Here is a 16,397-nt window from a genome sequence, read left to right on the forward strand (position 1 = left end):
ACCAGGTGCCTTTGGGAGCTCACGTGCAGGAGGTGAAAGCAATGGCCTTCTGCTGCTGCTGCTGCTGTTCCGAGCACCTGGTCTGCTAAGGCATTTGCAACCTCAGATCAAGGAGGATCAAGATTGGTAGCCATAGATCGACTTGGAGCAGCAGTGGCGTAGTGGCTGAGAGCAGTGGCTAAGAGCAGGTGCACTCTGATCTGGAGGAACCAGCTTTGATTCCCAGCTCTGCCGCTTGAGTTGTGGAAGCTTATCTGGGGAATTCAGATTAGCCTGTACACTCCCACACACGCCAGCTGGGTGACCTTGGGCTAGTCACAGCTCTACGGAGCTCTCTCAGCCCCACCCACCTCACAGGGTGTTTGTTGTGAGGGGGGAAGGGCAAGGAGATTGTAAGCCCCTTTGAGTCTCCTACAGGAGAAAAAGGGGGGATATAAATCCAAACTCTTTTTCTTCTTCTTCTTCTCCTCCATAAATCTGCCCAAGCCCCTTTTAAAGCCATCCAGGTTAGTGGCCATCACCACCTCCTGTGGCAGCATATTCCAAACACCAATCACACGTTGCATCAAGAAATGTTTCCTTTTATTAGTCCTAATTCTTCCCCCCAGCATTTTCAATGGATGCCCCCTGGTTCTAGTATTGTGAGAAAGAGAGAAAATTAAAAAAAGAAGATACCAACAGCACATTTACTTAGTGCTGACATATAAGCTTAGGACACGGTCATGTCATAAATTCTCCAGCGGCACAAGAGCATCGATAGTGCCTTTGGGGCAGTACCTGGTTGCTTTTCTGCAATTCCTGGACTTTCTTGGCAAACTCCTTTGCTTCCCGCTGCACCTGCTGCTCTAGCTTTTCCACTCTTCTCTGGATTCTTTCGTCCAGCAGCTTCAGTTCTTGGATATGATTGACAAATTCTTCTTGTAATCTAATGGCCGGGGGGGTCAGGGGAGGGGTGGAGAAACAAGTCTGATAAGGGCAGGCTGCAATACTCAAACCGTACGCAAAGTCATTACTTTCTGAAGAAAGGCTGGGGGAAACAACATTTGCCTGTTGGATTTGACTGTCGCTGAAAAATCGCTGAAGGGATTCGGCGTTTCCGTCTCGAGAAAACGCTTGTCGGAGCAGCATGTGAAAGCTAATGACAGGGCGGACGAATGATGATGCCCAGTATTGCTGAATTATGTCATTCCGCAAGGGGCACGGGGACGCAACAGAGTTTATGCTGGGGACACAGCCTGCCTCCACATAAATGTTCCAAGACTGATAAATCAGAAAAAAGCTAAATTCTGTAGTTTACCGTTTCACTCGGAATAACTGCTGTTTCCCGTTCAAGATTCAGCAGTTAGTCTAACTCATCATACTTTCTACATCATGCACAAGATCCTGAATTAGTATCACGGGTCACTTCATTTCATCAGTAGCGTGCCTGCATTATTACATGCTGCGGAAAACAGGTTGGTACTGCGGTTGCAGCCATCTCGCTTGTGGGCTTCCTAGAAACACAGGGTTGACCTCTGTGTGAATAGGCATGATAGGCCTTGGTCTGACCTCGCCTCCCTTTTCTCATGTTCTTATCACGCAGCTCCAAAGGATAAGGAAGTCTGCCCCATAAAAAGCAGAGCGACCGTGCTTCGTTGCCTTCCAGCAAACGCTGCTGATCCACAAATCCAGAGTTTGTTTATTGATTCACGGTTCAAGACCTAACCATTATCCAACTTCAGTTAAAGGATCTCTGGGGAACTGCTTGTGACTGCCGACAGCCAGATCCAAAATCCATATCAAACTCTTTTCTAATCACTGGAATAACCCACCCCCAATGAACCACCACAAGACAAAAGGAAAATAATACAGTCATGTGATTATTGGCCAGCTTAACAAAATCAGTTAGAAGAAGAAGAGTTTGGATTTATATCCCCCCCTTTCTCTCCTGCAGGAGACTCAAAGGGGCTGACAATCTCCTTGCCCTTCCCCCCTCACCACAAACCCCCTGTGAGGTAGGTGGGGCTGAGAGAGCTCCGAGAAGCTGTGACTAGCCCAAGGTCACCCAGCTGGCGTGTGTGGGAGTGCACAGGCTCATCTGAATTCCCCAGATGAGCCTCCACAGCTCAGGCGGCAGAGCTGGGAATCAAACCCGGTTCCTCCAGATTAGATACGCGAGCTCTTAACCTCCTACGCCACTGCTGCTCCTTAGAAGAATTCTGGGCAATTTTCGGAGTTCAGCATTATTAAAGCAGCCACGCTCCGTCCACCGCGCCTTGCACTTTGCAATTATGTTACGTGGAACGGTTAGGCAGTGATCCTGAGATACGGACTGGGTTTGTTGATTTTTTTTTTAAAAGTCGAGTGGATTCCATGGGAGGTTTCCTATGATAGCTCTTTGGATTCTGACCAATTGCTGCAGATCAGAGCATAAAGATGCGAGCCCATAGGCCCTTCCACAGATGCCCATTATGCATAGGAGAATGCTAACCTTAGAGGGCTTTCACTGTGCTGGGGTCTCCGCCCACCCACACTTCCTGACACTGCTGTCGCCACAGTGCTACTTAGGGGGGGTGCCCATACCATACAAGATGCTGAATATAGGTAAAATGAAATTGTCTCATTCCCGAATCCAGGCTTATAATCTGACATTAGGACCTGTAGTAAGAACTTACTTACTTGTACTCGAGTGACATGTAGAGAGTACATGATACACGCCACCAGGAAGCATATGCAGAAGACCAGGAGGACAAAGGACTCGGTACTCCTAGAAAGAAACGCACAACAACTGGATCAAGGTCAAAGGCAGCGGCTTTTCAGTGGAAACTTCTAAAGAATGTCGCGGTAATTCCTTGTACAATCAAGGATATGATATATTTTCAGCATTTGAACGTTTCCATTCTTGTGTGCTCAGCATCATTCACTGAATCATCATTTATTATCAATGCAATGCTAATTCTTGTACTTAATTAACGAGTCTCAGAATCATTGGTCCTAACGTGCTCTCCAGTTTTACCCTATTTTTTTTAATTAGAGAGAGGGAGTATTTATTTGTTGACTTCATTTATACCCTGGCGTTTCCCCAATGGAGTCCCAAGTCTGTGTATATCTTTCTCCTCTCCTCAATTTATCTTCATAACAACCCTGTGAGATAGAGTTAGACCAGGGATCTTCAAACTATGGCCCCTCAGATGTTCATGGACTACAATTCCCATCAGCCCCTGCCAGCATGGCCAAGTGGCAGGGCTGATGGGAATTATATAATTTATCTGAAGACCATGGACTGAACCTTGGAAACTGAAGCCTGTGATTGGCCCAAGGTCACCTAGCGGTAGTTCATGGCAGTGTGGTAGCAGGGTTCCAATGTTCCTAGCCCAGGGCTGATGGGAATTGTAATCCATGAACATCCTGAGCTTGCTTCACCACAGGTTGGCCAACCCTGCTCTAATCACTACACCGCAGGAATGTGGCCGATTCCTTTGGAAGAGGGCAGAGGCCAGAATAGACTAATGCCAAGCAATGCTTCTGACAGATTAAAAGACATCCAGATTAAAAGACATCATTTTCAGTTCATGTTGGATGCCACATCGCTGATAATAGAGAACTAAGCAAAGTTTAGTACTGGAAGAGTTCTCCAGCTGGCTGAGATGGCGCTGGAAGGTTGGGGGGGGGGGGGCACAAAAAGGAAGGGGATTTCCCACTCTCAGGAGGTCTGTGAACTCAAAGGTGACCTCCCGCTTTGATAGTACACCTGGAAGAAATCCTAGTCTTCCATTTGAGTAAATGTGGTAACTATCACCAACATCATAAGTAAACCTCAATTAAAAGGGACTATGACATTTTATCTCCAGGCCACTACCTATCCCCAGGTAACTGTGCTAAATTATAGTCAGATTTTTAAGATAAATAGGTTTTCTTTTCATGCAGCCATTTGCAGTGGCCTCAGTTTACTTCCTCGCGAGAAATTAGTTGCAAAACAATAGTACATGCTTTCAAATAATTCCAAAGGTTTCAATGCATTGTCATAGAATCTCTTTTGAGTAATTAATTAAAAACTCTGTGAGATCTCAAGCATAACAAAGACACTTCAAAATACACATTACATTTACTTAAAACAGAGATACTTACTGTGGGATTATTAAAAAAAGGTAGACAAGGCCGAATAAGGCATGGGAGTGAAGTGACAAGACTACAGCACTGGTGAAATATTCGTCCTGAGCTGGGTTATAAGAGAACAGAAAAAAAAGACACACATTATTTGGCCTACATATGTGTGCTGGTTCAGTTCTGAGAAGAATCTCAAAAAAGCTATGCTTGGAAAAAAAATCTGTCTGTGGTTCACAATTGTGGTAAACACTGGCAAAACATCTTTCTCTCTTGGCGTATCTCTGTGACAGCATAAGTTCAGAGCTTTGGAGAATCTCCTGAAGCCTGGAAGTTACTGGTGATCACTTGCTGGAACTCACCTTCAGAGCTAGGAGAGTAGCGGGGACTGTGCCTGGAAGCGTGTCATAGAATCATAAAGTCATTCCCGCACATGCAGAATAATGCACTTTCAAACTGCTTTCAATGCTCTTTGAAGCTGTCTTGAATAGCAAAATCCACTTGCAAACAGCTGTGGAAGTGGTTTGAAAACACATTATTTGCATGTGGGAAGGGGCCATAGAGTTGGAAAAGAAACCACAAAGAGACCCATCAAGTCCAACCCCATAATGCAGGAACACACAATCAAAGCACTTCGACATATGCTCATCCAGCCTTTGTTTAAAAAACCTCCAAAGAAGGAGACTCCACCATGTGAGAATATGATCACGGTTGAAACACTTGACCATTCTTTGTTTTCTATGCCTAAATACAATAAGATCGCGCCAAATACATGAATTCATTTTCTTGCAATGTTCTCCAGTGGCATGAGTGTTATAAGATACCCAATCATATGAACAGCTCTGATGCTCTTTTAATGAAAACTGCTGCAAATTTTTAATTAGCAAATTTTTAATTAGTAATTTTAATTAGTAATTTTAACTGTATTTCTTAATTTTGTTTTGTTTTAAAAATTTGTCCTGTTTTATATGCCAATAAAGGCTTGTGTGTGTGACTCCACTTTCAGGGCAGTGAATTCCACTGTCAAACAACCCTGACGGTCAGGAAGTTCTTCCCTAATGTTTAAGGCGGATCTCTTTTCCTTCATGAGTCCATTACTCGATGTCCTAGTCTCTGAGGCAGCAGAAAACAAGCTTGCTCCCTCTTCGACATGGCATCCCTTCAAACATTTAAACACGGCTATCATGACCCCGGCAACCTCACGCTTCTCCAGACTAAAGCATCCCCAGCTCCTAAGCCTCTCTTTATAGGGCATGGACTCAGACCCTTTACCATTTTGGCCGCCCTCCTTTTTGGTTGTCAAGTGCTGCTGTAGCACTAGTGTGGCAGGATGGGCCCCCTCCACGGAACAGGGGAGGGGTGAGTCTGGGCCCCACAGTACGTGTTGGATTTCAGAGTGCACTGGACAATGCTCTTCCTGATAACACAGACAAAGCGGAATGAATTGGGGTCTTCATGGAGCACACATTGTTGGTTGTAGCAATGGCTTAATGTGCAAAGAACTCCCCAGGTCACCAGTAACTCTGAAGTGTCTTGACTCCATTGTTGTAGTCAGCGAGCAATATCTTGGGGAAGGGCTGCACATTTTGGGTGCCACGTTTTCAAAGAGTAAAGCCACAAAACTTTCAGGGGTATCTTCAAAGAGAGTCTCCTGATGACACCATCCAGGTTTGGTGACATTTGCTTCCAGGGGGGGTTCAATGTTGCTGGGCCCCAAATGATAGGATCATCTCCCACCACCCAGCTGAAACAAAGTTCACCAAACCTGGGTGAGGTGTCATCAAGAGAATCTCCTGAAGATGCTCTGAAAGTTTTGTCACCTCTACCTTGAAAAGCGATGCACCCTTTCATTGGCAGGAGGAGGGACATGGTGTTAGATCTAGGTGCCCTAAAACTAGAGAACTAGTCCAACAGTTGAGTGCACTAGCAGTTAGAACACCAAAGTGATAACTCCTGACCAACCCCACACAGGAATGAAACACACAAAATTTTACAAGTCTGGAGGGTGAAGAAGAAGCTCGGTAAAGACTTCATGGAAGACAATAATATAAATCAAGAAGCCTTATGGTGTTAAGGGACGATAGTTGCAGAATCACCTTAATAAAATCTAAGCTAGTGGTTTCCACAGCGGTATGTCATAATAGATACTATCGTATAAAAGAGGCACAAGTGGACCAGAATTTGAGGTTCCTATTGCTAAAATTCCCATTGTATAATAAAGCACTATACTAGTAAAGCTCATATGGCGGGGTAGAGACCTGCGGCTCTCAGATGTGCGGAACTACGTTCCCATTAGCCCTGAGGCTTGATGGGGTATGGACTCCTAATTATCTGAAACGCAGGTTCAACTATAGGGATTTAGATGGACTAGAACTGCCCTATACTTAACAACAGCCAAACATTGTAAGAACATTAACACTGTAATAAGAGGGAGAACTCAGTTACAGTTAACACAATACCTCTGAGGTGTAAGCCGTAAGTAAGAGGCAGATTCAGCAATGCAGATAGACATGTTTCATGATGTGGTCCCTGTATTTTTAAGAGTATGGACAATAGACTGGTTGGAGTTGGAAGGAGAAAAGAAGAATCCTGCTATGTGGGAAAAGAGAACCTGGTTGGTTGTCCCCACACAAACACCATATGCAGGTTCACCACAACTGGCACATGTTTAAGTGGACTTTTAGGTATCCAACAAGACCAGGGACTGTATAAAAGCAAGCTTCTACTTGTCATACATGAGGAGAGTTATAAAAGCTATGCCAGTCCTGCCAAGTCTGTCAGCTGGTGGAGTGAAGCTCAGGGCGAGACAAAGTTACTTCAGCAGAATCCTTTGTCACAAACCCTTTTGTAAGATTTGGGTAGAGATAGTGGGCCCCATTTCGCAGGTCACCAGGGTGGACATTGCTAAATGACCCTGCCATGGACTATTCCACAAGATCGCTGGAGTGGTCCTCTAAAACACAGGTGTCAAGCTCACGCGGCCTCAGATGTTATGGACTACATTCCCATAATCCCTTGCCAGCATCATGGGAACTGTAGTCCATAACATCTGGAGAGGGCCTTAGTGGCTACCTATGCTCTAAAAGATGTGGAAGTAAAAGCAGTGACCGACGCACCACTTGCCATCTTTGCCAGACTGGTATTCCCAAATGCAATCATCACCAACTTGGGAACAGCTCCCATGTCCCAGCTTATGAAGCCATGCTGGAAGGGGCTGATGGGAATTGTAGTCCTTAACATCTGGAGTGCCAAAGGTTCACCACCACAGCCATAGGCTGACTTGCAGTATCGTAAGTCATCACACCAAACCAGTGTAGAGAAATTTTAGCTAGGGGTTGGCTTGATGTCTGGTTAAGACAAGCCAAAGTTTACAATCAGCTGGCAAAACAGAAGAAGAGTTTGGATTTATATCCCCCCTTTCTCTCCTGTAAGGAGAGTCAAGGGGGCTTACAATCTCCTTTCCCCCCCCCCCCACAACAAACACCCTGTGAGGTGGGTGGGGCTGAGAGAGCTCCAAAGAACTGTAACTAGCCCAAGGTCACCCAGCTGGCATGTGCTGCAGTTCACAAGCTCTTCTGGTTCCCCGGATAAGCCTCCACAGCTCAAGTGGCAAAGCGGGGAATCAAACCCGGTTCTCCAGATTAGAGTACACCTGCTCTTAACCACTATGCCACGCTTAACCACTATGCCACAACAGCCAGTTGATTCTGGTCGTGAAAATCTTATATGATATTTTGAAGATTTTTTTTTTTTTGCCTTTGAAGTGTGACATAGAAGGTGCTGCTCCTAACGTGTCGATCAGCTTGAATCTCCCTGCCAACGGGTCTCCGCTCCAGGACATCTTAGTCCACCCTTGCGTTACTTCCCTCGACTCAGCTGTACTCACAAGCAGCAGCGTCGATGCCGTGGATGACTCGGCTTTCAGTGGACCTTACAAGTTCCCTTTAACGCCACCTCCAGACCAGTTCAATCTCTGCTATTATACTTCCCAGGTAAGGCCCTGCAAGTTTTCTTGGGCCAAATTCCCCCTCTTTCCCCCTCTGCTTTGGAGCTTTATGTGACACTATGCTCTATGTAGAGGGCAACACCACCGCCGATACCCCCTGTCCTATCCTTCCTGTAGGGCCTGTAATCTGGGATAACAGCATCCCACTGGTTCTCCTCATTCCACCATGTCTCTGTGATGCCCACTAAATCAATGTCCTCCTTCAAAACTCTGTACTCCATCTTCCCCATTTTAGGTCGAAGGCTTCTACTATTAGCATAGAGACACCTGTATATCCTGTCTCTGTCCTTAACCTGGGATTTATGTGCTTTGCCCTCTAGACCTTTGTAGACACTAGCTGAAGGGGGGGGGGGGTTGTTGAAAAGGGTATGGAAGCTGCTGCTGCCAGATATTTAGTCACAGCCAAAGTAATACTGGGATCGGTATCTGTGAGTAAGGAAAAGCACAGAAAGAAAGGAAACCACAGAAATTACCACAAGCTGTATTCATAGATCTCTGAAAGGGGCAATCAACTCATAATCAAAGAAAACACTGGATCGTCGAAGGCTTTCACTGCCGGAATCACTGGGGTGTTATGTGGTTTCCGGGCTGTATGGCCATGTTCTAGTAGCATTTTCTCCTGACGTTTCTCCTGCATCTGTGGCTGGCATCTTCAGAGGATCCTCTAAAGATGCCAGCCACAGATGCAGGTGAAACGTCGGGAGAAAATGCTACTAGAACACAGCCATACAGCCCGGAAACCACGCAACACCCCAACACTGGATCATTTCTCAAGAGCCCCAGGTCCACATTCACATAATTTATCTGAGCAAGAAATGCCTCAAAATCTACCCACCAAAATAGCAGACGGGAAAGCGTTGAGCCTAGCCGAAACAAAACAAAAATCCCCTCCAATAATTGGGGACAGTCAGTGGATGAAAGTAAGGCGGAAGAAACCGTACAGAGGCAGCAGGAATAATTGTTTTTGGAGTGAGCTGTTGCCTATGTACGCTTGCCTCGAAAAGAAACGGATAGTCATAGAGCTTTGCGTCTCTATCTGCTTTTCCCATATGGAGGTCCAGCTAGTCATTGTCCTTTCCGGTGTGATATCCCAGCCTCTTAATCGGAAGGTTTGACGCTGGCCACAGCTCGGTGGCTTTCCGAAAAAAGATGCAAGCGAACTGTGGCCCTCTGGCTCATTTTGTGCTTTCAATCTGATGTTTGGCGAGCTTTTCTAGAAATATTTCCAGCGCCCTGCTGATCAGTGGTTTAGCAACTCTTGCTTGCAAATGAGTCATTAATTCCTGTTTTCCATCAGAATTAAGCACTCGTTGCCTAATTATCTCACCGTTTAGCAATCAAACAGCTTATGACATCTGGAAGCCGCTGTCCCATTTTTATTCTGTTTTGGAATTTATACCACACGGTGCACCTTCAGAGAGACCTTGCAGCATGGCACAGCATACCAAAGAGGGAGAGAGAGAGAGACAGCAATCAGTCAAACATATCTCAAATAATCATTTTAACACAGTTTCAGAATTTAGCTGCATTAATCTGGAGTGGAAAAGTCCCATAGCGCCGTAAAGACCAATAAGGCCCCTTCGTTCATTGGAGGGAACCTCCTGGTGTTTCCTGGCCCGAGGGTCATCCAGCTGGCTTCAACGAGAGACAGGGCTTTCACCAGGCTGAAGGAGCAGCCGGGCGGGGCCAAAGGGGGAGTGTGGGAGCGGTTCTCCGCCTCCCACGTGACCAGCTGGCAGGCGCCCAGGGTCATGTGACCCCACATGTCCCCTTAAAGCTACCGTCCCACCTAAGAACCCTAGAGAGAACAATGTTAATTCCATGAGCCCTGCGAGACATGGCAACATTCCCACAGAGCTTTTTCCAGGTAGCCAGCCGGACTGATTGAGCGCAATAGAACATCTTCCGGTCTCCGGGCGGAGAGGGAGGAAGGAAGGGTGGGAGGATGGACTTAGGTTTTCAAGTTGCTATCATCACAGCGTTTATTTTAAATCGTTAACTGGTTAAATTTTAAATTAGGACTTATATTTTACCGTTTACGAAATGTTTTACATTATGTTTTGTAATCTGCCCAGATCCCTTCAGGGATAGGGCGGAATATACTTCCAGAAATGATTGAATGAATGAATGAATGAATGAGAGAGATGGGGGGGGGGGGCTGCTGGACTTGTTCTGTCTCTCTTAACCTAGAAGCCTTAACGGTGGCATCCTGCTTCTCCCTTCAACCCGCAGGTGCCTGTTCCACCTATTTTAGGGTTTTACCAGCTGAAGGAGGAAGAATCGCAGTGGAAATTAACTGTGCAGCTGAAGCTACATGAGAGTGTGAAAAACTCATTTGAGTACTGCGAGGCCCGCATCCCCTTTTTCAACAGGTAAGAAAAACGAAGCCCGCCCTTCTGTCTTGGAAGTGGGTTTTTCAGGCATCTGAGCAGTAAAACTAGTTTCCTTCGTTGTGTATAAATGAAATCCTTTCTAAGGCCCCTGTGACGAATGCCCTTATAAGGCATTCAGTTTCCAGGGTGAGAGTCTGCCCTAAAGGGGTTAAGCCCTGGCCAGCCCTGATTGGCTAGAGCAGGGGTAGGGAACCTGCGGCTCTCCAGATGTTCAGGAACTACAATTCCCATCAGCCTCTGTCAGCATGGCCAATTGGCCATGCTGGTAGGAGCTGATGGGAATTGTAGTTCCTGAACATCTGGAGAGCCGCAGGTTCCCTACCCCTGGGCTAGAGGGAAATGGCAAGAATATAAAAGGAGTCAGCCAGAGTGCTGAGGGGCTTTTTCTTTTGGTTCTTGGTGCCTTTTGGTGCGTTTTGGCAGAGCGAGCAGATCAAGCAGAGATCTGTCACTGCTGTTGGTCTGGCAGGAGTCAGTATACTCTGTAACCTGAGGAAGCTTATCAGAGACATCAGGAAGACCTGAGACAGGTAGACCCACTCATACTCAGGTGACACGATGGAAAACCTCTGTCAAGACTAGAGTCTGTCCCTATGGTACTAGCTAGTCTTGAGAGGCCCAGTCCAGTGCTTGGTGTAGCCGGGTTCGGATGAGTGGGAGAGAGAGGCTTGTGTTGTGCAGAATCCCACAGGGCATAGACTGGGGTGTGTTGGTTTAGTGTGGTTAGGTACAGAAGAAAGACTAGTGTCTGACAGAAGAGGGAGTGTGATACTCTAGAAGTCAAATCCTTTTGGTAGATAACATCTTTTCTTAACCGACACCTAGGTGTGTCTGTGAGATATTTGAAAACTGAGATTGCTGCCAACAACATCTCTGAAACCATTAAGCTCTTGATGAAGCAATAAGCTTGGAAACCAACAAACTGCAAAATCCTCTCAGGTTACCACAGAAGTCCACTACATTTAAGCCAGTATTAAACTTTTCAAGTTTTTGTTTTAAGTTAATAGGTTCCAGTCTATTTTGTCTGTGGGTGTTCCTAGAAAGAGTGGTGTCCATTTATCAGTTTATGGGCTACAGAACAGATTATATTTTTGGTGGCAGCGAACTTTAATCTTTTTGTTTTTGTATTGTCAAAGGCTTTCACGGCCGGAATCACTTGGGTGCTGTGTAGTTTCCGGGCTGTATGGCCGTGTTCTAGCAGCATTCTCTCCTGACGTTTCGCCTGCATCTGTGGCTGGCATCTTCAGAGGATCATCTGTTTTTATTAGGGGAGATCCCTCCAGCTAGAGAGGAAACAGTTTCTTGATGGAATATCTCCCTGGGGCTTGGCACTTTGAAATAGGTGTCAGGGAAAGGGGAATTCCTTTTTCTCTCCTCCTTTGCCCCTGTTTGTGCTTTTGTTAACATTGGTGACATTGCTGCGTTGTGCATTGAGATGGGCCAAACAACTCTAGAAACCTTGGCATGGACAAGGGCCATAAAATATTGGCTGCATATACATTTTCTAGTGGGATCCAATAGCTATATTCCCTCTCTGTTATCAGATCACTTTATTTCAGAATGGTAGCAGTCATCTTTAGAGGGTTGAAGCTATTGGTTTCCCCATAGAATCACTCACTTGTGCTGCAGACGTGGAAGCCAAGACTAGTTAGGAATAAAATACTTGGATGCAGGTGCATAATTTGACTTTGCTGCCAAGACAGCCTGTTCTCCAACTACATTAATAATCCCATCACAGCGTGGAATTATAGCAGTATATCTTAGATCTACTGATAAATCCCACCCAGAGGAGAGCCTTGGCTACTGCAAGATATGTAATGTGCTGCCGTGGCTCTTCTGGAGGGAAGATTTACCGAAGTGGAGCGTTCTAAAAGAGTTTGTTGTTCATGTAGTAGGGATACGGTTGAAACACTTGACCATTCTCTGTTTCTATGCCCTATTACAATAAGATCGCGCATGAAATACATGAATTCCATTTTCTTGAAATGTTCTCAGTGCCATGAGTGTTATAAGATACCCAATCTCCTGAACAGCTCTGATGTGCTCTTTTGTGAAACTGTTGCAAATTTTATACTGGAAATTAGTAATTTTAGCAATTTTTTAACATTGGTGACATAAGGGTGGCTTGGGACTGCAGGACAGCGATCGCGCCCTCAAAGACGTGGAGCGCCTTCTAGGTTGTCACAGCCCTTTCCGCACGAGCAGAATAATGCACTTTCAATGCACTTTGAAGCTGTGCAGAATAGCAAAATCCACTTGCAAGCAGTTGTGAAAGTGGATTGACAGTGCATTATTCTGCATGTGCAGAACGGGCCTAAGGGGGGTGGAACAGCAGTCGAGGGGTCGAACAAGGATGCGGGAGTCAGAAATACCCCTTCAGGAGAAAACACTCCCTTCTTTCGAGTCCATTTTCAGTTACTGACCAGGGCCGGAAACTTTAAGTGGGAGAGAGACACCGGATGGCGACTGAACCCTAAGAGATGCCAGATTGGGCATCGTTTGCTTTTCCTGCTTCCCACTCCACTTCCCTTACTTGTCCAGATTGCAGCTGAGGACTGGTCCTAAGCCAGTGATGGTGAACCTTTTTGAGACCGAGTGCCCAAACTGCAACCCAAAACCCACTTATTTATTGCCAAGTGCCAACACGGCAATTTCACCTGAATACTGAGGTTTTAGTTTAGAAAAACGGACGGCTCCGATGCGTGATGACTCCAGGAGTAAGCAGCGGTGGTCGGTGGCTTTGCTTTTGAAACAACCGTGCAACTCTCTTGTACGGTTGAATCTGACCCTAGAAGGGTTTACTCCAGAAGCAAGCCCCATTGGCTTTCGGCAACCGGGCTTACTTCCCGGTAAAGGATGGCGGCTTTTGGAGTTCTTTGCATGAAAATCAGTGGGGTTTAACAGGGTTACCCACACTGCTTCCCCAAAACTAGGTCTTAGGTTTAATGCTAATAATCGAGCCCAGCGGCCCAGGCCAGCCTAGATGTGTGTGTGTCCGTGGGGGGGCGACTCTGTGCGTGCACGGAGAGGGCTCTGAGTGCCACCTCTGACACCCGTGCCATAGGTTCGCCACCACTGTCCTAAGCTGACACTTTTGCATCACCCTCTGGGTCCATCAGTCAGTCTGTGCTGTAATAGAGCCAGCATTGTGGTTAAGAGTGGTTAAGGAAGGAGAGGGAACTGGGGAAAGGAAGGGAAAGGAGTTTGTAAGCTACCTTGAATCTCCTTACATGAGAGCAAAGTGGGGTATAAATCCAAACTTCTCCTCTTCTTCTTCTCCTCCTTCTACTAATATTTGCCCGTTCATGCGTACACTTTGACGCGCCATTCAAAACCCATTCGACCTTCGAAGGGTGAGCGGCCCGGGCCATTTCGTACCAAGCATCAAATTGGGCCACTGGCATTCCGGAACTTTGGATCAGGGTGTTTTTACAGTTTGCCAGCCTAACTGTGACAGACTGGGGCACACTTGCCTTTCCATGGGCAGCGCCCACCAGAATTGCTCTTGCAAGGTACTCGACTGCTTTGCTGCCGGCCAGTAGCAAAGGATTTCATGTTGACAGAGAGACATTTTTCTCTCTTTCTCACATTACTAGAACCAGGATCCATTGAAAATGCAGGGGGGAAGAATTAGGACTCATAAAAGGAAACATTTCTCCATGCAACGCGTGATTGGTGTTTGGAATATGCTGCCACAGGAGGTGGTGATGGCCACTAACCTGGACAGCTTTAAAAAGGGCTTGGACAGATTTATGGAGGAGAAGTCGATCTATGGCTGCCAATCTTGATCCTCCTTGAGCTGAGATTGCAAATGCCTTAGCAGACCAGGTGCTCAGCAGCAGCAGCAGCAGAAGGCCATTGCTTTCACCTCCTGCATGTGAGCTCCCAAAGGCACCTGGTGGGCCACTGCGAGTAGCAGAGTGCTGGACTAGATGGACTCTGGTCTGATCCAGCAGGCTTGTTCTTATGTTCTTATGATTTTTCTCCTGCTATCAACCACTCGTTGGTGGCGTACAATGAATTCCCACAATTCACTTTGCACAGGCTGTTGTTGATCATGTTCATCATTTACTGAAGCATCTCTCTAGGGATTGCTTGCCATTAACTCCAATCGTGCTGTGTTTTCACTCTTGGTAACAGGGGCCCAATTACCCACTTGGAGTACAAAATCACCCACGGCCAACTCGAGGTGTCAAAGGAGAAAAGCTTGCTGGTTTGGGTCATCGGTAAGAAGAAGCTACTTTTTCTTTCTCAGGCGAGGAGGGAAGTTTGTTGAGCGTGTTTGGGAATCAGCGGGCAATGCTGATATTTACCGGGGGGGGGGGGGGGGGGGGCGCAGAATCCCGAATTTTTTCCCCCTCTTTCTTTTGGAGCTTTTTTTTTTTTCCGCCGGGGGGGCCGGGGGGGGGGGGGGGGGGGGGGGGGGGGGGGGGGCAGCCAGAACTCCCGAATGTTTCTCCTCTCTTTCTCTGTGAGACTTTTCTTTTTCGCCTCGTGCGGACTCCGGGAGGGGTGGTGGGGATTCGCGGAGCCTCCGTCTCGACCACAAACTCAAACCTGCCTTTCTCTAAAGTGGGGTCATAATATTGGCTTTACTGACAGATATCAAGATCGTCAGAAGAACTCTTCTATAAAGAAGAAGAGTTTGGATTTTTATCCCCCCTTTCTCTCCTGCAGGAGACTCAAAGGGGCTCACAATCTCCTTGCCCTTCCCCCCTCACAACAAACACCCTGTGAGGTAGGTGGGGCTGAGAGAGCTCCGAGAAGCTGTGACTAGCCCCAGGTCACCCAGCTGGCGTGTGTGGGAGTACACAGGCTAATCTGAATTCCCCAGATAAGCCTCCACAGCTCAGGCGGCAGAGCTGGGAATCAAACCTGGTTCCTCCAGATTAGAAACACGAGCTCTTAACCTCTTACACCACTGCTGCGCCTGTGCTAAAGCGTCATGGACTGAATGGAGCAGGTGCAGAAAGGAGCAATGAGGATCATGAAGGGCTTGGAGCCCCAGCCTTACGAGGCAAGGCTGATGGGAATGTTCAGTCTGGAGAAGGGAAGGTCGAGAGGGGACATGATTGCATTCTTGAAGCATTTGAAAGGCTACCACTCAGAGGAGGGCAAGGAGCTATTCCTGTTGACAGCAGAGGATAGAACTTGCAGGAATGGGTTTAAAGTACAAGCAGTAAAATGCTAGTGGGACATTAGGAAAAAGTATTTAGAAAAAGAAGAGGAGTTTGTATTTACACCCCACCTTTCTCTCCTGCAAGGAGACTAAAGGTGGTCTACAAGCTCCTTTCCCTTCCTCTCCCCACAACAGACACCTTAGCGGATTCCTCATGGGCCAAAAACAGCAGGCTGAAAATGGTGTAAACCTTTTTACACCGTTTTCAACTCTTTTACACCGCTGTTTTTGGCCCATGTGGAATCTGCCCTTGTGAGGCAGGTGGGGCAGAGAGAATTCTGAGAGAACCGTGACTAGCCCAAGGTTACCCAGCAGGAATGCAGGAGTGCGGAAACACATCTGTTTCACCAGATAAGCCTCTGCAACTCAGGTGGAGGAGCGGGGAATCAAACCTGGCTCTCCGGATTAGAATCCACCTGCTCTTAACCACTACGACACGCTGGCTCTAAGCAGTGGAATCAGCTGCTTAGCGGTGGAATCAGCAGCCTAGAGAGGGGGTGAGCTCCCCCGCACTGGCAGTCTTCCAGCAGCTGCTGGATGTATGGGATTTTCTGGGCCAATCCTGCAATGAGCAGGGGGTTGGACTAGATGGCCTGAATGGCCCCTTCCAACTCTATGATTCCGTGGTTTCCTTTAAGTCATTATTCCCCCGCTTCAAACTGCCCTCCTTGTAGCCTCCTCTGTACTTAGCTCCTCCCTTTCCTGTACTTAGCTCCTCCTTTTCCTTTTAGGCAGG

The 16,397-nt window shown here is 46.9% G+C and overlaps 2 protein-coding genes across 2 annotated transcripts in view; one reads left to right on the top strand and one right to left on the bottom strand.

The window, feature by feature from the left end:
- EXOC5 (exocyst complex component 5) overlaps positions 1 to 7,004 on the bottom strand; it is a 38,527-nt gene extending 31,523 nt beyond the window's left edge. Inside the window, exons 1-5 of the mRNA XM_048484668.1 lie at positions 6,900 to 7,004; positions 5,356 to 5,500; positions 4,108 to 4,198; positions 2,659 to 2,746; positions 778 to 1,260 (exon numbers count right to left, since the gene is read on the bottom strand). Coding sequence (XP_048340625.1) covers positions 778 to 1,260; positions 2,659 to 2,746; positions 4,108 to 4,198; positions 5,356 to 5,500; positions 6,900 to 7,004 — 912 coding nt within the window. The remainder of the gene's footprint in view (positions 1 to 777; positions 1,261 to 2,658; positions 2,747 to 4,107; positions 4,199 to 5,355; positions 5,501 to 6,899) is intronic.
- Positions 7,003 to 16,397, top strand: part of AP5M1 (adaptor related protein complex 5 subunit mu 1) — a 12,229-nt gene continuing 2,834 nt past the window's right edge. The window contains exons 1-4 of the mRNA XM_048484671.1: positions 7,003 to 7,047; positions 7,824 to 8,075; positions 10,322 to 10,461; positions 14,623 to 14,737. Coding sequence (XP_048340628.1) covers positions 7,003 to 7,047; positions 7,824 to 8,075; positions 10,322 to 10,461; positions 14,623 to 14,737 — 552 coding nt within the window. The remainder of the gene's footprint in view (positions 7,048 to 7,823; positions 8,076 to 10,321; positions 10,462 to 14,622; positions 14,738 to 16,397) is intronic.

The sequence above is a fragment of the Sphaerodactylus townsendi genome, linkage group LG02, assembly GCF_021028975.2.
Source record: "Sphaerodactylus townsendi isolate TG3544 linkage group LG02, MPM_Stown_v2.3, whole genome shotgun sequence".
Lineage (NCBI taxonomy): Eukaryota > Metazoa > Chordata > Lepidosauria > Squamata > Sphaerodactylidae > Sphaerodactylus > Sphaerodactylus townsendi.